The sequence below is a fragment of the Melospiza melodia genome, chromosome 6 (genome assembly GCF_035770615.1).
Source record: "Melospiza melodia melodia isolate bMelMel2 chromosome 6, bMelMel2.pri, whole genome shotgun sequence".
NCBI lineage: Eukaryota > Metazoa > Chordata > Aves > Passeriformes > Passerellidae > Melospiza > Melospiza melodia.
The window spans coordinates 58,322,574-58,346,709 of NC_086199.1; the positions used below are offsets into that span (position 1 = coordinate 58,322,574).

At 40.6% G+C, this 24,136-nt stretch overlaps 1 protein-coding gene across 4 annotated transcripts in view; it reads right to left on the reverse strand.

The window, feature by feature from the left end:
- Positions 1 to 1,589: 1,589 nt before the first annotated feature.
- The window catches only part of TUB (TUB bipartite transcription factor), a 142,345-nt gene continuing 119,798 nt past the window's right edge, over positions 1,590 to 24,136 (reverse strand). For 3 of the 4 annotated variants that reach the window (XM_063158520.1, XM_063158523.1, XM_063158519.1), the window contains 8 exons: positions 22,369 to 22,440; positions 21,347 to 21,468; positions 20,382 to 20,573; positions 19,694 to 19,806; positions 18,586 to 18,700; positions 13,736 to 13,834; positions 13,163 to 13,334; positions 1,590 to 12,748 (listed from right to left, as the gene is read on the reverse strand). In XM_063158520.1, coding sequence (XP_063014590.1) covers positions 12,615 to 12,748; positions 13,163 to 13,334; positions 13,736 to 13,834; positions 18,586 to 18,700; positions 19,694 to 19,806; positions 20,382 to 20,573; positions 21,347 to 21,468; positions 22,369 to 22,440 — 1,019 coding nt within the window. In that variant the 3' untranslated portion in view covers positions 1,590 to 12,614. The remainder of the gene's footprint in view (positions 12,749 to 13,162; positions 13,335 to 13,735; positions 13,835 to 18,585; positions 18,701 to 19,693; positions 19,807 to 20,381; positions 20,574 to 21,346; positions 21,469 to 22,368; positions 22,441 to 24,136) is intronic. The other variant, XM_063158522.1, reaches the window with a different exon arrangement.

The following is a 24,136-nucleotide window of genomic DNA, read 5'->3' on the forward strand; positions in this document are numbered from 1 at the left end:
ATTTCCCAGCTAAGAATAAGAAAACTACGCTTACCTTTGAGAACAGAGATCAATCTAGTGCAATAATCTTCTATTTAAATAATATTTACTTGCATATTCTAATAAAAAAATAATAAAATCCTATGTTTCTAACCTCACATATCACAAACACTGAGGAAGAAAAACCAGGTAAGAATTAGAAAATCATCTATATATCAATGGTTTTATACTGACCATGTATTTCAAAGCAAATGAATGCAAGATCAGACAGACTGAGCATCCCAAACACAGCTGGAAAGGTTGGTCTGCTCAAGTGATTTTTCTCAGCTTTGGAACTTCATCAGTTTTTTGGGGGGCATAGATCCTGAAAAGCAAACAGACACCCCTCCATTTCCTCAGTGATCTTCCTGGGATGGCTTAGATAGTGCTCACAGACCACTCCTCCTCTCTGCTGGGATCAACCACCTGCCCAAGTGCAAGATTACCCAAATTATATTGTTCCTGACAGAGGAAGTTGTAAAAATACAGTTTAAATGGCACTGGAAACTCCTTATGTTAAATAACTCCATATCCAGCGGAAGTAATTTATTGAGGTGTTTCTGACCTTGGGTAGAGAAAGACATTGTTGTTTCAAACAAAGTAAGTTTCATATTTCTGCACAGTGTTCTGTATTCACAAACACTAAAATCAGTCATTTACCTACTGGTAAGTAAATACATTTACTCCAGAATACCAAAGAGTTTCTTTTAAAAAAAAATTAATTTGCAAAAGCCCATTCTTGCAGGTTTATCTAAAACTCTCTAAAGTCTGAACAAAAAGGGAGATGCCTGGCTACTCAAAACAGGCCGAGGCAGTGTGCAAACATGCCTGACATGTTACAGCTATGGTGAGAAAACATGTCTGGTTAAATGTTAGTTGTCATGATTAGGTCATTTTTTGTCAAATTTCATATATTCCATTCTTTAAAACCCCATATAATGTAAAGAAAATACAGACCATGACATATTCAAATTCTACTGTATAATATCGGTTTATTTAAGAAAGGCAAAGAGATGAATCAGAAAATGTTTACTGTGGGAATTTAAAAAAAAATTAAATAAAAATAATTAATCTGCTTCATCATTTTCTAGGGACAGAAACATTCATGTAGCACATTTTCTACTTCTTGAAGTTTAAGTAAACAAGTCAGAAACAAAGGTTATTTTTCTTTACAGGCAGATATAATCTCAACATATTCTAAAATGAGTATTTCTACAGCTGCTCCCAAACACTGGATCTTTCAGACTGTCTTTAGTTGGATGAAGACAGTGTTGGAAAGTGCCAAATCAGCTCAGTGGCTACTAGGAACTCTCAGAAATGAACACCTCTGGAGTATGTACTGTCTGAGATCCTTCCAGAGGTGCAACAAATTACAAACACCCTCCACAGTCATTTTTTTGTTTTGTTTCCCTGCTCTTGAGTGTAAGAATTTGTTCCAAAAGGAGAAACAAAAGCCCCAGTCTTGTGATCATGGGGTAGAGACTGGCTCACAGTGTGGATGAATCCTGCTGAAAAGTCTTCTCAAAGGAAAAGCAGATGGCTCTCTGTAACAGACACTCACATGGAAAGCATGAGAGAAAACAAGTTTTTGTAATCTTTTTAGCAGAAAAAAATCACTTGCTCAAAATTATTTTAGAAGAGGTTTCAAATAAGTGACTCTTTTAGAGATATTTTGCAATGATTAACCCCAAGGCAAATTAATGACATGGTTTGTGCTGTCACTGTGAACAGAGGGGAAGGAAGATACCACCAAAGGACTTTTCTTAAGGCTGTATCCACATTTATGTGTGTGTGCACAAATGTTTGCACATCTAAACCTAGAAAATGTTGGGAAAGTCATAAACTAAATCCATCCCACACTTGAAACTTACAATCCTGCTGGGCATGTATGGATGTCCCCTTTATACTTTGCATAGAGGACCTGATTTTCCTGTCACTGAGCACAGGATTTTAATTTGAAATAAACTTATTTCCAATCAGCAGAAAAGATGTTTACACTTTTAAGATAATAAAAAATTGTTAAAGCTCCAATATTTCTCTTTTTCATACATGGTTTTGAGTAAGCCACTGTAAGAGGTTTGTTCCTTGTAGACTTTGTTTCTTAGGGAAACTCCCTGTGATTTGCTAGTTCTTGTGCAGGTTCAGTTCCACCCTTAAATCATGGGCAAGGTTTTGTTCTTCTAAATGCTCTGTGCAGCATTTGACATCACGGAATTTGGCAGCACATTTAATGGAAAAGGTGAACATTTTTCACCAACAGATTATTCTAGATCCCCCCTTTGTGTGTCAACAAGTCTTCATGGGATGTATGTAAGAGCAAACTTTGGCCTCCCTTCCAAATCCAGTTTCCTGAAGTGTTCATGCCAGTAATGTCCAATTTTTGTGATCCAGTTAAGCCCACATTTAAACAAAGACAAGAAGACATGAGGACTCTGGCAGGGACACACAAGTGTGGCATTATGGAGACACAACAGAAATTAGAAAGAAACATTGGTTACACCAGCAGGCTTGGGGTTAGGACATGGATATAAATGGGTGAAAATGACATCATGAAGAAATCTGTACAGAAATCGAGCAGTTTAGATGAGAAACAAACAGTATGGAGCTCTTACCAATACTACACAACATAAGCAGTGACCATCAGTCTGTCACTGAACACTGAAACCCACGACTCCCTCCAAGCAGTGCCAAGCAGTGTGCCCATCCATCCTCTGGCAGAAAATAATCTTCCTGCCATCCCCCTGCCCAGCCTGCATGCTGGACTCCCTCCATCTGCACATGGAGCTCGTTTGCACTTTGCTTTGCTTCTCTGCAACTGCACTCCTTGGATTCTGTGCTGCCTTTTTCTGGGCTTAGGGCTCAAAATAGTGCAAATATAACAGAAAGGTGTTCTCTTCTGAAATGCAATGTGAACACAAGGAGAGTTCAAGTGACTGAAAGAGCCTCAGGTCCCAGTTTTTGCCTTCAGGAGGAGCTCTTTCTTCAGGATTGGGAGAGCTGTGATTTAATGGCTTCGGTTCAGCATTTTCTCTGCTAAGCTTCCATGCACGTCTCTGCAGCCGTGTCCTCAGGCTGGTGACAGACACACAGGGTAGGGGACAGCACACGGGGACAGACATGCAGTGTGACAGGGCAGGGTGACAGCGAGCTGTGAGAGCTGCATGGCTCCGTGAGAGACCCGCTCTGTGTGCTTTTCTGACAGGGCTTGCATGAATGCTAAGAGGGGCTCTCATCCTCCAGATCCAGGCAGACAGAAACGAAGAAGGAAAAAGAGAAAGGAAGATTATTTTCTGAGAAACAAGTGTACCCTCTGATGGGCACTGAAAATAAACCTAGTTCTACAGGCATCATTTACATCACACTCCCAGAGTCAAGCTCTGCTACACTAGTAAAGCATCCTGGCAGCCACAAAATCCCAAGCAGAAAGCACACTGTTGTCAGGAAGCCTAAATTCATCATACACGTGGCAAAAAATCAGAGAGTGCTAAAAACTGCTGCAGTAGGAAAACAGGGCTTGGGAAATGTGGCCTCTACTTTGCAGGTGCTGAGCTTTGAGGTACAGTTCAAGAAGCCAAAAGATGTGGTACAGTAAGTCCTAAGAGCCACCCTGAGAGTGCAGAGGGGTGAATCCCTTCACATGTTCACCAGGGCTTGGTCTGAAACCTGTTCAGCACTTTAAAATTCCCCAACGACCTTGAACTGCCCAACTTGATAAATACCCAGGTGGAAGATTATGCAACCAGCACTGAAGGCCACCCTACTTCAAAATGAGAACATATACACAGGGATTTAACACACTTTAATTCACAGATATTGACTTCATAGAATTTTCACTGACTTAGTGCTCTGGAGTGTCCCCATATGGAAAAACCTCCACATGTTTGAAAGAAGAGAAGGTTATAGATGGGGTGGGAAAAAAAAAATACATCAGGGAACTTAAAGCAAAAGAAGGAATTCCAGTAACACAGATTATCAAGAAGCTGAAAAGCATCTACCACCTGCAAGAAAGTGTTTGAAAGAATACCAAATAGGAATGCAACCCCATGGACTTGTGCAATGTAGTCTAAAAGACAGAATAAATAGTGCTTTTGAAAACAGGTTAGGGGTATTTTTGGAAAGAAAAGAAAACCAACAAAAACCTTGTGAATAGTATCACTGGACTCAGTAACTCTTGAAAATGCCTCAGTTAGAGCTATATTCCACAATCAGCTTTTTGAGGTGACACTGTTAGAAATCTTGTAAGAGTACACATCACTGCTGCAGCCCTACTTTAAAGCAGAATAGAATTAACAGTACACAGAATTTCTCTTCAGCCCACATTACAAAACACTGAATCCCCAACTAAATACAATTAGGAATGAAATAGAGCCTCATTTGTTTTGGGGATTTTTTACTTAGGAAAACTCAGTGGACTTGATTTAAATATTTTGCTGAGCAACTTGTCAGTTCCTGACATTTGCTCAGTGTTCCCATGTTTATTTGAGGTCATTCTCATAAATTAGTCAGCATAAAACTCAATTTCAGTGCAATTAATTGCCTGATGAAAACTCTGTAATTAACATGGTTTGATTTTCCAGTAATTCTAGAGTGAAACAGTTTAGTCTTCAGAATGAAGTTTAAAATGGAGACCCTCTGTCTCCTAGTGCTCACCCATGGCAACAGCTGGAACAGTAAGGAATAATAACATTTCTGGTTGGCAAAAAAAGCCTTCTGCCAATCCAGGCATACAGCACTAAGTGTCAGTGATTTTGTCTAGAAATCCTGGTTTTTTTTCTTGGATGGAAAGTTTATATTTTTAGTAACAAATACCAAACCACATGTAAGGCAGCAGGAAATGAGGCAGAGCCTTTACCAGAAAACAGGGTTCTTATTTGTATTTAGTACTGGAAATTCTGCCCTTCAGAAAGAAATGTCGTGGTGCACAAACCAGCAGCATCACTGGGCAAAACCCAAGGAAAGCATATTATTATATAATATGCTGAGATAGATAGATATATAATATAATAGCTATGTTATGCATTTTCCAGCGGGACTATCAAGCTCTGCTCATACAACAGCTGAGGAGATTGCTGGAAAAGCAGCTGCCTCTCAACCAAGCCCACTTGGTACACCTCTAACTACTTGAAAGACTATTTTATTTGAGCTTAAACCACATCTTTGAAAACAGTTTTAAAATAGCTAAAAAATGCTGTAATATTTTAAGACACATCAGGATCAACTAAGTTCTGCTTCTAGAAGGCTGGGAGATTCTCCCTAGGGGAGAGAACAGGATGGTAATACTGGGTTATCTTCTGCTGACCCAGACTGGAATGAAGACCTCCTGCTATGAGCTGCCAGGGCTCATAAACTTGTCTGAACACTGAACATCAAAGGCTGGACTTGATCACCTTGGAGAACTTTTCCAACCTTTCTGATTCCATGAGCAGTGGCCAAAGCCCACCCAACACAATCTGGTTTTGTACCAGTGAGATTTTCTGCACTGGCAGAATAAGTGATCTCATGATGTAATTTTCCAGCACATCAAGACTAAATGTTAAGATTACACTTACCTAGATACTAGGCCTTAAAAAAAAAAAAAAATTCAACGGGAGTGAAAATATTCCTGCTGTTATTTGGTAAGTAAGTCCATATAGGAAAGGTACATTATTCCTACATGATGTCCAAGAGTGCCTGAGAGAATTAAGAAGTGCACTCTTGCCAGGACTTTGGAATTCTCATCACTTAGTGTGTCCTCATCACACTGGCAGCTTGCTGCAGTCACAGTCTGGCAATCTGCATGGAGCTGCAGGATCAGAAGCTTCCTAAAGCTTCCTTTATCTCCTAAATGCCAGCTCAAGCTGCAAACCAAGCTTAAGGAAAGAAAATTTTAAACAAATAATCTCCTTGCAATTTCATCCAAACTGTAGGCATTAAACCTAGCTAGATTTTAATGTTAAAATTTATAAAAATGTTTATAAACTACATTCTGTTACTTTGAGAATTACTCTTACACTTCATAAATTACTGACACTTCTAATGGCGTTGTGCCAATTGGGACAGCCTCAGTGAGAAGCCACAGATGCAGGGTGAAATGTGAGAAACACTGTAAACATCCCAGCTGAGTATAAAGGTAGTCAGAAATCATGAGGCTCATTGTTTTTAAATCAGATGTGCATGACAGAGTCAAAGTGGGCAGTAACAATACTTCTGAACAACTGAGTCACATCCAAGGGAAAGGAAAAAAGCAAACAAAAATACAAAAAGGCAATTTGCAGCACAACTGCCAAGTGTCTCAGTTTCCTACACAAAAGCATAAATAGGTGATTGCATTAAGTGAATCTCTGTAATGTGCTCAGGAATAATAGTTTTAAAACAACAGATGCTGGGAAGTAAAACACAACCAACAACACACACTGTCAAGAAGGAATAGTGTATCAGATGGTTTGTCCTTACTGGTTTTTTCTGCACTTTTAGGGACCAAAAATAACACAAGGTAAAAAAAATTGAAGCCTCACTTAAATCACTGACAGGAATTCAACAGCGTCAAGATTTGATCCTAAGAGATTGGTTAGTTACGTGGCTTCTACACAGGCAGCAGAAAATTTCATATTTTGGTTGGTTCAGGGAGCATTAAATTGAGTTCTGAGCATGGCAACACCACCTGTCACCCAGCAGCCTCAAAGCACCCCTGGAAATCCTCCCAGCAGAACAGAGATGGACACAGCCAGGCCAAAACCCAGGAGTTCCATTCAACTCAGTGGAACTGAGGCACAAAGAGGTTCCAAGATTTGCACAAAGTCAGACACTCTGTTGGGGTAAAAGCCCAGGTGACCCAATCCCCAGGCCTGTGCTGTCAGCATAGAAGGCTGTGTTGACTTTAACACAGATTTTGACTCTTCAGGACTTTTTTTGCCTGTACCCAAGCACAGAATAGATCATGAGTATTCCAGGTACTTGTGAGGTTCTGACTCTCAAGCAGGACTTTGCTACAGTCCATGTGCTTACCAAGCTTTTGTCAGAGTAATTTTCAAACTGCCACTGCAGACTTAAATAAAAACATGATAAGCTTCCAGTGTTATTTTATAATCCAATAGGGAAGGTTTCTTCTCAAAAATGTACACATAATTTTTTGAACAGTGTTCTCTTCCTAGAGCCTTTCAGCAAACCAGAGTGGTGGTTCCATTAAAGAGTTTCAGGAAAGCCACTCAATTCAAATCTTCTCAGTAAAGGTACAGATAAACATACCCTTACTGAAAAAGGGGAATTGAAAATGGATAGGCAGTTAAATAAAATACAACATACAAAATAAGTTTTAATGCATTTTCATCCAATATACAGGCATTTGTGAGTATCAGCTACTGAGCTATAGTTCATAGCAAAACACCAAAGCAGTGAGATAGTTGTGCAAATTCTTTTCTTAGTTCCTTGGCAAGCAACAAAAAGAACTGAAGAATAACTACATAATTAATTTCAAACACTTACAGAACAGAACCCTGGAAGTTACTTTTTGTACATGAGGAACAACAGGAACCTGATTTCATTAAGTAGCACATACAAGAGAAGCCTGCACCTACAGTTAGATTAACTCTACTGCAAGATTTATATGTATAAAACTACTTTATTCTAGTAATCAAAAGGAGGCCTTTTGAGAAATCTGAGTCATCAGCCCATAATTCTAATAAAGGTGACTGCTGTGCTGTCCTTAATTGCCAAGCAAAGATATCTGATTGGTGAGCACAGGCTTCTGTAAAAGCAGGAAAAAAAAATCTCACAAATGATGTTTTAGGAGAGCAATGGGATAGTATGGGGCAAATGGTTGGAGTGTCACAGGATCAAACCCAAAATCTTCTCTCTGACACCTGCAATACATTAGGAGAAACCTCCTCTGCCCAGAACACCAGGCAACCCCATGTCTTGTCCTACTGCAATAAACAAAGACAAAATACTCTGATATTGGTCTAGACTCATCATCCCTTCAGGGCAAAAACTCTTCTTTCCCCATCCTTGTTTTATCCTTATGTGAAATCACAAATTAATTAATAATAAAATTTGTTAAAAGCTATGACACAAGAACTGAGAATGATTTTCCATAGTAAGGACTGGATTGATTTTCTGATTTCTTTTAAAGGGCATCACCCAGGCAGGGGTAAGATTTTAACAGCAGAAAAGTAGGTCTAATGCCCAATACTTTTAGAGAACTCACTGATGTCTCTGCTTGTTTAAAGCCCCTCCTTTGTTCACCACAAGGGAGCAAAACCTCAGAAAGTTTGAATTGATGGCCTTGGTTCCCCATGACTGATAAAGCTCTGGTGTCATTTGACTCCACAATGATATTTTTCAATTGTGCAGCCACCAGATTTTATTACAGAGCCCTTTTCACTCCAGCCCCTTCAGTGCTAGGACCTCATGAGGACAGCCAGCTGGGAACTCCAGCACTATTGTAAGGCAACTTGAATAGCAACAGATTTGCCCGGTAATTATTACAAAACCATTCTCACTGATTTCTTAACTGCAGAATTTGTAACAAGAGCCTATGACATTACTGATTTATGTGCCATATATTATCCTACAGATGCCTAGCTTCTAAAAACTAAACTATTTTAGGCCACCAACACAATTCAGCTCACAAAATCACTTCCAACCTTTTGAAAAAAAAAAAAAAAGGAAAAATAAGGCAGCACTACAAAGGGAATGTAACAGCCTGCCTTGAGGCTTGTGGACAGCTCTGCTCATTGATTTGCAACCAATGCTTTGGAAACTGAATGTTTACTGAGAAAAATTCTGATTATATTTTAGGCAAGCTTTTTTATCTGCTACCTTTTAATGTGTTAATTTACTCTACTGAAAAGCCAAAGGGCCAAATTCACCCCTCTGATAAGGCTTCTATTGTAGGAGCATCACTGAATGAGCACCAAAGGCATTATTCATCTCTGGAGAGATCACTGAGCAATATTGTCAAACACTTCTGAGCTGCACATCCTTGAAGAGCAGATAAAGGAATTGTAAAAAGAATGAGAAGGAACAGAACATCAGAGATGAAGAAAATTAGATAAAGGGCCAGGAAGAAACTGTTTGATGTAAACAGAGTGACAAGTTAGATTAAGAACTCTCATTAAAGCATGCAACATTTGCCCATAAGCAATTCAGGCAAGGAGTTTGTTTACAACTCTGCCAAAATCAACAGCAGATGCAAAAAATCATCAATATTGGGATTTTAAATAACACTAAATCTACCATATCCAAACATTCACTAAGACTGTGTGAAGGAAATACACAGCTCGGGGCCATTCTATTCTTTGTCACACTGAATAAACAAGGTTATGCCCTGCTGCACACTGAATGCAGGCCCAGCAGAAGTTACTAACAGGAGTGCACCACTAATTACTCCTTGGTTACTTCAGTGTGCATCTGTCTCTGAAAATACTCACTAGTGCCAAGATTTTATTACTGATGGGGAAGAAAATGTAACTTTGTGAGGAAAATGTAATTTCAGGTATGACAGAACTTGGTTTGACTTTTCCAAGTTAAGAGGACAAAATTTAGAGATGAGCTGGAAAGCTTGTGGCATCACCTTGCATGTGACCTTTACAAAAAAATATCCAGCAAAAATTGTCCATCGGAAATTCTATAGATTCAAAATTAATGGCTGAAACTGCTTCCAGAGCAGATGGTGAAGGCCAAGTGGATCAAACCCAGTACCATGCTCACCAATATTGAGGAATTAGGGTTTGGGCAAAGGGCATTAGGAGCAAATCCTATTCCAACTGAACCAGATTTAATGAGAGTTCCTCATTCCTAGTCCCAGGTTAACATCCTCCTCTAGTGACCTCCATTTATCGTGGGGAGCTTTTCCCTCAGCAGCTCGTTGGCTGATGGCCCTGTCAGACTCTGTTAAGATGATGGGAATTTGAGTCACCACTTTCCTCCTGGCATGGTTACAGGTTAAAAAAAAATACCTGGCTGGGAAGAACATGCAGTGAGAGTGAAGTTACACAATGTGCTGGCAGCAGAACTGTCCCAAGAAGCTGAACTTGCAGCCTTTCCCCAGCCCCTCATTCTCACCCGTGTGCAGGAGTTCAGTGCACATGAGCTTCCTTTCGTGCCAATTCCCTGGGGGGTCATGGTGTGAGTCAGACCATTGTTATGATCTGGGTTAAAAATAACCCTTCCCAAAGCAGCTCCACCACTACAGCCAGCAGATTGTGTGTTTGCACCACGAGACACTCAGCTCCTTTGACACAGTCTTGTGCAGGGACAGAGGCAGAAAACTGTGTCAGGTGCCACTTTCTCAGGCTCTAAAGTGTGACTGGCAAGGCACAGAATTCCAGCCATGCAGATTCAGCCAATCCCATGCTGCAGAGTTCTTCAGATCACATCACACCTAAATAACAGCACTGGGAATCCCTGACTGGCTTTGCAGTAGCCCAAACAAAAAATTCTGGTGGTCACTGGAGCTGGTTTTTAAAAGCTGAGATGAGGTAAGCAAAGGCCTAAGGGCCTTCTCTGTTAAATCCAAAGTGAGATGACAGATGGGGATGTGAAACTGTGGGAAACCACCAGCTACAAACAAAGCACTCATGTGCAAAGCCAAAGCATCACCCTGCAGCTCATGACTCAGCACTTGGATCATTCATGGAGGGAACTGATGCTCCTTTCTCTCAAACAAAAGGTGTCTTTCCATTTTATACCATTGCATGGAAAAGCTCCTTGCAAAAAGATGAGGGGAAAAAGAAAGAGAGCTTCCTGTTAATTAAAGAGAATATTTGACATGCTGAGTCTATCAACAAAACACTGTGGGACTTTCTTCCCATAGATTGTTTAAAAGATTAGAAAAAATGCTGGTAATTATTTATTTTCATCTCTTATCTGAAATTCCTTTGTCTGTATACTGGGAAGGAGAGCTGAAGGCAAAGGTGAAGAGAGCATATCTCTTTTGTTAGTTGAAATGACACTGTCCAAATGGCACGACCTTAAGGAGAGCTTTATGGCCTGTCCCCTGCAGTCAAAAAGGGCCTGTCAACTATGAGACAATCAGATTTGATCTCATTTTTACATTACATAATCTCTGGTTGTGCAGTGCAAGAGTTTATAAGGAATAAAAAGGAGGGCCTGAATACATGCAGTATAAAACAAAGCTACTACTTCACTCACATTTCCACACCCTTCTGGTGAACATATAAATTCTATTACTCTGTGTGCCACTCTGGACAACATGGTACAGAAAATGGCAGCAAGACCATTATTTTTACAATGTGCTTTCAAGAGCTGCAGCTCCTGCCTTTTGAAATGTTCAGGAGAGAAGATAACCATGGCTTGTTCTTTGCTTGTGTTTTGTTTTGAAATGGTATTTGTTTGTTTATTCCAGATAGATCAGAAAAATGGAGATGCAAAATCTGCAGTATTTTAAGCTATTCTGTGTCCTGCCAGTGTCTCATTTGTATGCAGCATACACTAGATTTGCCTAGAAGGATTTAGCTCAGTAGCTGGCACGTTTACATCAGAGAACAACACACACAGTTTCAATCGATTTCAAGCATTCTTACAAGGGGAAATAAATATGAAAAGTGGTTGTTGCTCAAAGTTCAAAAAATGCAATCAACAAATTGTAAAAGCTCAAAAGGCCAGACAAATTTAATAAAATATTTCCATTTACCTTCCTCAGCTTTACACAGCCTGTTCAAAATAATAAGACTCTCTGCAGAGTGCCTTTATCCAATTGTTTATATCACTTCATACAAAATATGTGTTTGAATTACCACAGCAATACAAGGATATAAATTCCCAGCCCATGAAATGCCAAATTCAACATAAGTTATGCTTTCTTGGCATCGAGATGTTTTCCCTTTCTGTATTGCAAATACATTTCCATTTGAAACAAATTAAAAAGCATGTAGATGTTAAAACATAATGACAGCTTAGAATTCAAGTGACTTGTGCAACATTATTTTGTGCTTTCCACTTCTCCATTTCCTCCTACTGCAATTAAAATTCATCATGCCCTACTACATGTACAATAGCAATGCATCAAGTTCAGTCCAGTAGAGGTTTTCAACCTTCAGGCTTTATACTACATGAGATCCTTGCACAATCAAAAAAAAAAAAAAAAAAAAAAAAAAAAGGTGCATCTTTTTTTTCCTCATCTTTCTCTTATGCTGGATGATGTGAAGCTCTGATTAGTTGATGCAGGAATGCAACCTTGAGGTACGATTGCAGCCTTGGAATGATTCTTAAATGTAAAAAGAAACTTTTGGAGTGCTCACTCCCTTTCTGGATTTTTAAAAAAGACACCACTGTCATGGTGCTACTGGAGCCACGGTACAGTATATCATGGCACACATCCATAACACAGCCAGGGACATGAGAGACAACTCCTATTTACAAAAACTTGATGTCACTTCCAGAAAAATATGACAGGAAAGAAAAAAAAAGGAAAATACAATTTCCTGAATGTCCTGAATTTTTAGAAGATTCCTTTAACTTTCTCTTCAGCAACAGAGTGGTCCTCCACAACTGTATTTTTCCCTGACCTTTTTAATATGGACCATAAGCGACACCAGCAGGAATTGGGAATCATATGGCAAACTGCTTCCTTCTAGAGGATGCTCACCCACGCCCCTTTACTCACAAGCCAGCTTGCTGTCAAAACTGGAAAGGGCAATGGAAAAGGCTTGTAGTGCACACATTGGGTAGTTGTAGTCCATGGTGAACACGTCCTCAGCCACGCGGCCAAACTGCATCACGATGTAGTCAGCTGCCAGAAAGGTCAGGAAAGGCAAAAGGCTTTACTGCTGTTTGCAGCCCTCACTAAATAAATAGGCATCCAACCCTACCCTCTGTCCCAGAGCAACGAAATACCACCCAAACATGCTCACTCATCAAACTTCACAGCACTTATTCATGCAAGTGGGTGTGCTGATAGCAGAGCGAGAAGCAGGGACAGCTTGAGTGATAAAGGGTTGCAAGACTTGTTAGTGTCAAAAAAAAAGACACATATAAAAAGTGCTTTCTGCAAGAACAGGGAGACGATGGCTTCTGTATAGACTGTTGAAGCCTCTTACACAGATCTCAATTAAACCTGCTCAGATGACAGCTGTGAGGGCAGAATCCCCCCCAGACTGTGCACACAGTGCTGCTCCTACACTGAAAGGCAGAGAGCTCTACTTACGATCATTATCATGGATAATCTGGAAGTTCTTCACCGAGGCCTGGGTGACTCGACCATGGAAATTCAGAACATAGGACTGGGTGTCATCATTCCAGACTGGGGTTTTGTTGTGCAGCTCAATGACACTCTCTGTGTTTTTGTTCTGCCACCTTGCAAGAAGAGTCTCATGTTCCTGCACACACCACAGATACACGCTTCAGCTTAACACGCTCATGTGGCAAAAAATACATTAACAGGGAAGAAAAAATTCATCAATCCTGGCCCAAAGACTAAACCCTCGACCCTCAAAACAACTTCAATGAATGAAACTGAGAGCTGTGAGGATCTAAATGCAAATGTGCATTTGAGTTCTTTCCACAGTTTGATAAATGTTAGTTGTACCTTTTGTTATCAACATACTTTATTTGTAGAGCTTTTGTGAGTCACAAAAGCAGTCTCACATCCCATTATTCTGCAGTTGTTTGAATACTGTTTGATTAACTTCTAGACCTTCAGAAGTGCAAATAAAAAACCCCAATTCTACCTCAAAAAGAATTCAAATAATTTTTAGTGCTGGCTGCTGGTAAGACTTACATTTCGTGGTCTGATGGAAACTCTTTCATGATCCATATTCATTCCTGGTATGATCACGCTCATTTTACGAGGTCCTTTAAACCCCAGGACATTTGTTTCCTGAAAATGTTTAGAAAAGATTTCATCATGCTCTTTATTTTTAAAGTTATTTTTTTCAGCAGAGAGACACTGTGTCAGCCCAGGGAACTTGTTTGTTAGTCAACTCAAAAAACATCTTGAAACTCCCACCTTCACTGGCACTGCCAAACACTCTAGCTTTGTCTTAGAATCTCTGACAACAGGAAAAATGGAAATAGAGAGCTTTCCAAAAACACTCCTAACACTGGCTGCCGGCAACCTTAATATAATTTTTTTTAAATCCCTTTGTTAAGAAAGGATATGAATTAACCAGATTGCTTGGCTACTGCTAGATCCCAAAATAAAGTAGTTTCAATTTAAAAATCATAAAACGCAGTCACACATTTTGATGTGAGATAAAATTAAATATATGGGATCAGCTCCATTTATTCCAGAGCCAGCACAAAAGCAAACAAAATGCTAGTCAGAACATCTGATAGCAGTGCTGTGGTTTTCAAAGTTTGCTTAGAGATGACCACAGTAAAAAAACCAAACACATTAGCATGAAGGCAAATTTTCTAGCTATGAAGACAGGGAAAGTAAAGAAACCACATGGGCAGCAAAAATAAACCCACAGGAAATACAAATTCTTCCATTAAAAGTGATCCGATGCTTTCCTGACCAGCTTTTCTCAAGAGAACCAGGAAAAGTAAAGAGCAATATTTTCCAGTAAAACCTGATTTTAGCATTAACCCAGTGAATGAAACAGTGACCCCTTGAAGTCCATCTCCTCATGTTTTGTGATTGCTTTTTTCAGTCACATGTATTTTTTTCTCCATCTGCCAAACTGAAATGAAGGGCTTTGGAGATGCACTAAGGAATCTCAGGAAGAACATTCCCAATGTTCCCAACAACATACCACAGGATGCCAAGAACCAGACACCCCAAGGCTGCAGCTGCTGTGGCTTTACCCCTGGGACATTTAAAAGTGACAAATTCAGCTGTCTCTGCTTTTGCATTTTTAATTAAAATGTCCTGATTTCATGGAACACTAAACTTATTAAAACACCTCTACTTTTGCAAGCAAAAATCCATGCATCTCAACCCACTGGAAACATCTAAAAATACCCACCTAAAATACCTGCAGCTTTGCCATCATCAGACTTTTGAAATAACTTTGCCTGTTCCAGCAAATCATCTGGAGATTCTCCACAACTCATTAAAGATTTGCATGCATGCAAGAGAAATACTACTGGATTATTTTACTGCATGCTCCTGAAGCAATCCAGGCATATTCATGTATCTTCCTAACTACACATTAATGGGAAGATTCTGCCTCTGTTCTGAATCATTTATGTCCCCTCCTTTGGCAGAGTAAAACGTGTTATCAGTTCAGTTGGTTCTGCATCATGGCAAGATGAAAACTGATATGACTGCCAGCAGATTTTATAAGTAGGAGAGACTCAGCTCAGCAGAGGACAAGTTCTAAGAAAAGATTCATGCTTATGCTTATTTTCCACTAAATACTGACAATTTTGGGCTTCTCTGCTATGCCTTACAAGCTTTTCTTCTCCTCAAGCTGCAGTTCTGCTATACATAATTAATTTAGATGCTGACTGGTTGAAGACATTGTTGGAGGTAAAATTAAATAATAGTGCTGAATCACTTCCCTCCCAACAAGCAGAGGAAAAAAACAGGACTATATTCTTTGGGTTTACTCAGAAACACTGAAATTGGTACCTCTGGCACATGATAAGACAATGGTTACTAGTTGCACATTACCACCATCACCAATTATCACACACTGTACTGGCAAATGCTACCCTTTTGCTAAACTCACAGTGCCAAACTGAAATTATATAAACATGGAATATGTGAGGAAAATTATTAAAATTACCTCACCTCCTGCCTCACTCCCTGCTTCTCTTTTATTTCCCTCCTCCACTCTTTTGTGTGTGGAAATTTCAGACTACAAAGGGTATTATTAGAGGAACACAAACCAAATTCTGATTTCACACCATTTTAATGCCACTGACAGTCTTGGCTTACACAGGAACACAAATATTGTTCACTGGCAGAGCCTATTGACTCAACCAGGACACCAATGATTTTGATCAGCTCAGGACTTAGCCCAGGATTGCTGCACTCCCTGCCTTAGCCCATCCAGTCAGCCTCACAATAAACTGGGTGGCAAGAGCCTCTCCCCAGGGCTGCCTTTAGAATATTGCATACTTTCAAATAATTATGTAAGCACGTTGCTTTAGTGGCAATAGCTGCTGTGATAAAAGCAGCAAGGTGAATAGGGATATTCTGGAATAGCAGCTCCCAGGAGATTCATGACTTTATAATTTTATCACCCCCAATTTCTTGCAGCCATTTCCCTTCCTGGGCTTGTTTCACACAGCTGTGCCCTGTCCTTAATATTTTCTGGAGAAATTATCATTCCAAGGAAGGCTCAACTCACAACACTGGAGGAGCACAATGCAAGTGATTGAGGCCTGAGTAGGAACACAGAGTCTTGCTGCTGTACTGAAACCTGAACAACACCTCAGAGCATCTATCAGCTGAGCTCACTGCCTGGAATCTTACACAAAGTGAACTGAGAGATCCTGTGGATCAGAAAATCCTGAAAATCCTCACAGAAAACCCTGCTACCAGTGGCACAGCTGCTCCTCACTGCTCCTGGATAAATGTTGCCAACGATTCTGCAATCAGCCATTAGGTGCTGCTGCAGGTTTATTAATAGGCTGGGCTGCCAACACAAGGGGAGTATAAGTGGTCAACAGCACCCAAAGAAACTCTGGCCCAGCTCTGTTCCTGTGGCTTCAAACACATCTTAAGGTGAGCTCCCAAAGAAAGCCCTCACCACATTTATCCCACAGTCAGGCACAGATGCAGCACCACTTTCTGCCTATATAAAGTACACCTGCTGAGATGATTAAGCAGGTCATGCTCAGTAAGTTGGGTACAGCTTGATCTCCACATGGGTAATTGCTCAGATGAGCTGAGGGACAGTGAGAGGCATAGTGGAGCTTTCAAAGTATTGTTTTTGTAGCTTTTGCTGCAGGGGAAATCTCAGGGCAGGAATTAAAAGACTGCCTTAGGACAAGGGTGTTTCAGCTCTGCTCTTCCTGGCACTCTCTGCTCTGGTCCCGCTGCAGCCAGGAACAATAATCTCACTTCAGCAAACCTGGCTAGTTTGAAATGAAATACAATTCAAATTTCCTTTTGTCCTCTGGCCACAGCACACCTGCAAGCCTGCTGCCTTTCTCCATTAGTACCAAAGCATCAATGGAACAAGTAATTTTCTTATACAAATGTACCCGTTTCAAACTGCTGGTTACAGACATACAAAAGCAGCTTATCTCAGCCCCATTCTCCAAACAGTGGCTATGGTTTGGTTCTTTCCAACACCCACACTTCTAATTACCTCTGCTGACCACAACAGCTTTTTATTTGGTATTGTCCATCATTCAAGTATTGTTTGTTGTTGACTTAAGCAATGCCTACACTTCTCAATATGTAACTTTTTTTAAATTAGCTTGGTTTTCTTTTTGCCTTTCCAGTTTGCACCAGATTAGTTGCCTGGCTCCAGGGAATGCCATCCCATATAAACCAGTAAAACTACCTTTATTAAACATGTATGTTCTGCTAGGCTTCTACTGAGACCTTCAAAGTGACCTCAAACCCTAGAGTCTCATTTTAAATCCTGCAAGCTGAATTTTTGGAAATTCTCAGAATTTCAAATCCAACAGGAGGGGATGGGTATGTATCTGCTCATCTGCCACATTAAAACTGCATCCTAAGCAGCAGGAAGAGAATGTGCTGGCAGCTAATACTGCCCTCCTTCAGAGCTCCCAGCACTTTGCAAGGAAGGGATGGCTCTCAGCTTCCTTGCTCATGGAAATCTTCCAGATGCATTGCTCCCCACAGCCCAAAGCTCACCCTTCTGAGAACACATTCTGTGCATACATGGGGTATGTGGTGGACCTCAGCCTTACAGATTTCCAGGCATCCTTGATTAGATCTGGGCAGGAACTCTTCAGAAAAGTCATTCTTGGATATTTTTATCTAAGCTGTTGATTTGTGAAACCAGACAACTTTCTGTAGCAGCCAACATACCAGTTTTCACTGGAAGGGTTTCTTGGGCCCCAATATTTCTGGACAGAAAGAACACTCTCTCCAAAAAGAATAACCAAAAAGGTTATTCATCCAGCAACTGTGTTTCAAGTCTTGATTGTCTGCATTGCTCCTGACAAATGCTACTTACTCCCCTGTAAGAGCCTGGTTTCTCTCATTCAATCAAATTTTGGATTTTACTTGGGTTTTTTTCCTGGTAAAAAGGAGTTTTAAGACTTTTTATCCCAATCTCAGCTGCTGCAGGCCTAGCTGTCAGCTACCAATGGTTTGGATCAGGGAGGCCTCCTCCAAAACACCATAACAAACAATCATACTGTAGAGCAGTAATGCCATGTGCACAGCTCTTTCCAGTTCAGGAGGTTCCCTCAGGTGGTACCAGCAGGCTGTGATCCTACCCTTTTCAGAGGGTTATGTAAGAGCTCCAACATCCCCTTCTCACCAAAGGTGAGAACTGGGCAACCCCATTCAGTGTACAGCACTTTTCACCTCTGCTTTGCACTGAGCCTCCCGGTTTCTCTGGTGGAGATCAGCTGCCTGGTTACATCAAACTCTGAATGCTGATTTACATAATCATAAGTGAGAAGGAAATTCAGTGTGCTGCTTCAGAAAGTGAGCTGCCCCTCCTGCACGCTGTGCCTGTGAGCAGTACTTACATAACAAATAGCAGCTAGCTCCTGACGCAGGGTACTCGCCTCCAGGCTGGATGTTGTTTTCATTGGATTTACTCCATTGTCATAAACTGTAAACTTAGTTCCCATAAGATTTGATCTACCAAAAAAAAATGGAAAATCCAATCACCATTTGTCAGCAATGCTGCCCAAGACATCTGTCCTTTACTGCACTGTGGCCACAGAAGAAAGGCAAATATTGGGTACAGAGAGTTGTTATTTCTAATCCCAGCTACATGGCAATTCCTGGATTAAAGGCCAAAATGACAAAAATGTAAAGGTACAGTAGAGAAGTGTATACTAAAGGTCCCTTATCTTCATGCTGGAGATTTCTGATAACATCTTGCAAACTAGGAAATATAAGAAAGCTGTAAGGAAACACTTGGGTGGGGTTATTTTGTGGGTCTGCTTGGTTTTTAAAATATTCTTATTGGCTAAAAACCCATCTGCTTTCTTGCCTGACTACCAAACTCTGTAAGAATACAGGGAGTGACTTTTATAAAGCCATTAGTGAGATCAAATCTTTCCTATTGCAATGGGAAGGAGTGCTAAATACAGTGCAGGCACAGATGATGTGAACACACACCCAGAGGCTCCATGGAGGGATCAACAGCAGACTGGCTGCACAACGTGGGGAAAGACAGAAAAGGAACACGTGGTTCTGAATAATTCCACTACCTGTAAATAACTAATTTGGATCTTGAGGAACAGGCAAAACCAAAGGGATTTTCAGACTGTGTAACAGTGCATTCCAAAGTATTTATATCAGTAGAGGCTAGACACAATGTACTCATGCACTTCTGAAAATCCCATTAAGATAAGTTGTGCCGGTACACCCTTGAGAATTTGGTCTTTGAGCACTTAAGAGCTTCAGTCCTGCTGACTTTTAATAAAATGTGATCCAGTAAGTACTTGTGACATTTTTGAAAACATGCCTTGGATACTGGTGATCTTTAAGACCATGATCACATGATGTAGCCAAGCCTCTAACTAAGAAGACATAGTAAATTACAGGCTTCTTAATATCAAATGAACTTTGCATTATATAAAGAAATTATCTTTCTTTTTATATCCTAGACTTGTCAGTGTTTACCTCAGTTTTCCAATAAAACTCTCTCCACCCCGAGACAGGTCAGTTGGGTCTATAGAGATGAGGTAATTAGAGGTTTTACTCTTCTTTCGTTTCCTTCCAGCCAACAGAAACACCTAAGCAATGCAAAAAAACACATTCTAGATTGCTAAAGGGGTTAGCACACACCACTTCCTGCTTGGATAGAAGCAAACCATAAGCAATTTTTATGTCTTCAAGCATCACTAGCAAAGTAGCAGATCATCTCCTGGGATTTAGCAAAACCAGGGGAAAAAAATCTGGTAAGGGAAAATGACTTCTCAACCACTCATTCCATCATTTATGGTTTAAATAATTAAATCTGATCTATTTTATTAAATGTTTCATTATAGTTTGCACTGGCTCTTTCAGCTGAATTGAAAGTAGATGTTTTTCAGGCCACAGAATGCAGAGAGCCCCAACTGCTGGCAGTCACATAAAGGTGCCATGCATGGATTATTTAAGGCCAATAATTACACATATGAAGAAAGGCAGTGGAAGAAAGTGGTAATGTTGTTTGGCTTTGGAAAGCCTGTAGGGTCAATCTAGAGAAAGCAAAAATGTATTCAAAATATAAGATTACATTTTATTTGTAAGACTTCTCCAGATTTTTATTAATTTTGTTTTTTAATATTCAGATGCAACTGGTATGCCATTCAAGTTATGTTATGACCTTTTTACCATGCTCCCTTTCCAAGTGGAGGTAATAAGTAGGGTACATCCCTCGGTCCATTCCCTTCTTGTCTCTTGTGATCCTGCACTTGACAGTGACCCCCTGTGGGGCAGGTCTGACAGCAAACTCCTCCAGGTCATCCACATCTATGAGAGGCTCATTTGTGGAAGGACTGGGGGCTGAGGCTGCTTCCTAAAACAACAAGCAAAATTCAGGGCTTTTTAATTTCCATTCACAACAAGGTTATAAGCACAAAGGAACGGCATTTGATAGAAGGTGCACTTTTAAAAAGTGAAACCAGGGGTCATATTGTCTTGCTGGTGCTCTGTGTACAGACCCACGTGGTGGAGCAGAACAGGGTGGCTGCACAGACAGAATTCTGTACAGGACTTGCAGAGCAAACCCTGGCTCACACCTTCCCATCCCACCACACGCCTTCTGTCAGAAAGGATAGGGGTGACCTTTGATGGAAGGAAGGAAGGAATGGGATAGGGAGCAAGAGTTTAAGCTCCAGAGAGATCTAACAAAGATGGGAAGTCAGTGCAGTATATAAAAGAGCAGGACATCATCAACTGGTTTAGGAAGAGCTTGTGATTTAGAATATTTGAACCAGCTAAAGTCTTATTTTATGTAGCAGAGAGAACAGGGTGGGAAAATGCCCAGAAAAAGTCAATGGAAACAAAAGATCCTTCTGAGCACCTGCAGGAGGTAGAAAGGTAAATATTTACTGTTTCCCTCTCTCTTCATTCAAGTTCAGGCAATATTTGCCATTCTTTTCTCCAAGTCATTATTTTCATTGCTTGCTCTTGCAAAGCCTGAGAGGTATCGCAGTAAATCACCTTGGAGAGACTCTAGTGCATATTAAACACAGAACAAGAGAGCCAGGCCTGTCCTGAGTGCAGCCTGAAATTGTGTGTGCAGCTCTTAGCAGCTTGCACACTCCTTCTTCAGCACTCTCCCCTTACCTTATTGGATTTCTTGCTCGTGGCAGAACCAGGCCGGGTGTTACTGTTTAACTGTGAAGAACTGGAGCTGTCTTCATCCTCCTCATCTTCTTCCTCATCAAAATTCATGCTACTTGAAATGCCTGAGGAGAAAACAGCACACTTATGTGAAATAGTGATGGATTAAAGCTGCCCATACCAGCTGTAAAACACCACTTATCAGACTGCTGCACCCTGAGGCTCACAGGTGAGTGAGGGGGTGCGTGTAAGTGGTTCACTGTGTGAGGCAGAGCATGAACACATGGGTCAGACAGCAGCTCTCGTGAGAAGCCCAAACATTCAAGTAAAAGAGACAGGAAACATCATTCCACAGACAGGATCAAGTTACCCAGTGATACAGGAGCAAATATCTGGTCCAGAACTAAATTCAGATCATCTGCATCCAATCAAGTACTTCAAACACAACACAAAATCATAAAGCTGAAATTGGAGCTGAGAGGACAACCTGGCAGAGCCACTTGGAGACCCTCACAATTAAAATACAAGCCCTTTCACAGCACACTTTTAGCTGTGTGATCTGCTGAAGAGCACATCTTAGACCAGACCAAGAAGAAACATTCACATCAAGGAATATTCTCCTGCATCTTATTTCATGTAAAGAATAGTATCAGCCCAGGCCAAAGGAACTGCCTTACAGCACTTGAAAATTTGACTTTACAGGAATTCAAAACCTCAGACATTTCAAAGGGAAACACAACTTTGAACATCAAATAGAACTTAGCAGCAAAAAGCATCAATGGTGGGACATTTGCCAGGCCTAGTTTTTCAAAGAGTATCATGCAGATGAAGCCACCCCATATCCAAGTTCAAGCTCTCTAAATTCCATATATTACAGGCTATATTCTATCCTTTAAAAAAACCAAAAAAACATCACTTGGTCCAGAACTCCCATTATGGGTAAGTCCGATTTAGAAGGATAAATGAAATGCAGATTTCCAGAGGCAAGCAGCATGGACATATTAACTTTTTCCTTCTGTACTCACCAGGAACATGATCCAGGGCGACAAGACTGGATTGGGAGGTGGAAGAGGACCAGGATGTATTTGCATGGGGATCTGGGAAAGGAAAAAATCCAAGGGTTTGATTCTGCAAACCCTTCATTGAGTGAACAAGCGTAACCTGGCAAGAGGACTCCACACAGGGCTAAAGGCTTCTGGGACAGGGCCACAAAGCTGCTGCTTGGATTCACAATTTCTGCACTGCACCATCAAATTCACCTTCTACCTGCTTATGCCTGCTGTGATCTTTGCTTTCAGTACCTTGAATAAAGTGAAAAAGTCCTGGGTCACAGAGCTGAGGCTTCAGCAAACGCCATTCATGCTGAGCAGTTGTGCTTCTGTGCGTGATGTGCACTGCATGGTGGGGCTTGGGCCTACTTTGGAACTCCAGCAAAATAAAAACCCTCAAACCTGACTGACATAAGTGATACACACAGATTCTACACAATATTGAGTCAGTAACATTGTAAGAAGTATTCAGATTCATATTCAGATGGCCTAAATTCTGCTTCAGTCCCTGTGCCTACTGCGTCCTCATCATCAAAAGATGAAATCAGGCTCTCTGAACTGCTTTTCTGGGAGCTCCAGGGATATGCATAAAGATTTTATTTTATTGTAGTTTAGTCTTCTAAAATATTAACTTGGTCTGTAACAAGCAGACAGGAAACCAAACTGATGTACAGAAATATAAACAGCAGACTTAGACTCAGTAATGGTTTTCTTCAGTTCAAATTTTGAAACAGATGAAGAAAAAGACAGCAAAAAAGGCATTAAAATACTTTTTGTTTTTATTGCTGCTTCCAGTAACTTCTAAAGCATATCCCTTTAGAATATCCAGATGCACACTGGAGAGTGAAACACCATCAGAGTAATAAGAGTGAGGATATAAAAGTAAACCAGGAGCATAAGCAATGCTTGCATTGCATTCAGCTGCCCTGTGAAGCTCTCATTATCCCCTTCTTCAGCTCCCCCAGTGCTGACATACACCACAGAGCACGACAGCAAAACCTTTCAATAGGACCTGGTTATGCAAGGGAGGCCTGAGTTCACAGGTCAACAGATATTTTCAAAGCCTGTAGAATTCATTCATTATTAATCACACCCTCATTAATCACAAGCATTATTTCTTAATAAGGACAATCATGTTCTAGGCTCTATGCACGGGTAATGGACACAGTCCATCTCCTCAGCTGGCAGCTGCACAATAAAGCCATAATTCATATCCACAGACAGAACTGGTTTATTTCCACACCTGTGCTCACTATTTCACCACCAATACTTTAGTGGGGAAAATTCTGTGCCAGCCTTAGAAACATCTGCGCTCACAACCTGCAGGGAAAAATGCTTCAGGGAGCTCCTGTTCTGGAATCCAGAAATGAAACTGATCCCCTCCCTAAATCTCAAAACTTCAGGTGGCAAAGAAGAACTAAGACCCAATTGCTCATTCCATGCCCTTTACAGAGACATATTGGAAACTGATAAGTGTGAGGACTACAAGTTAGTTATTCAGTGTTAAAACTTATGGAAGTCTGACTCTGTCCTAGTGACTCATTTGCCAGGGAGGAACACTACAGATTAACACTTTGGAAATTAAAAGGATGAATATTTCCTACAGGAGGAAAATTATTCTAGGATGGCAATTTCCAACAGATGGAGAAATCAAATAAAACATTTGGCATTTTCTTGCAAGTGGCATATTCTTTTCACACTTGGTAGCCTATAACCTCTTGTCTTGTTACAGAGCTTGACTCAC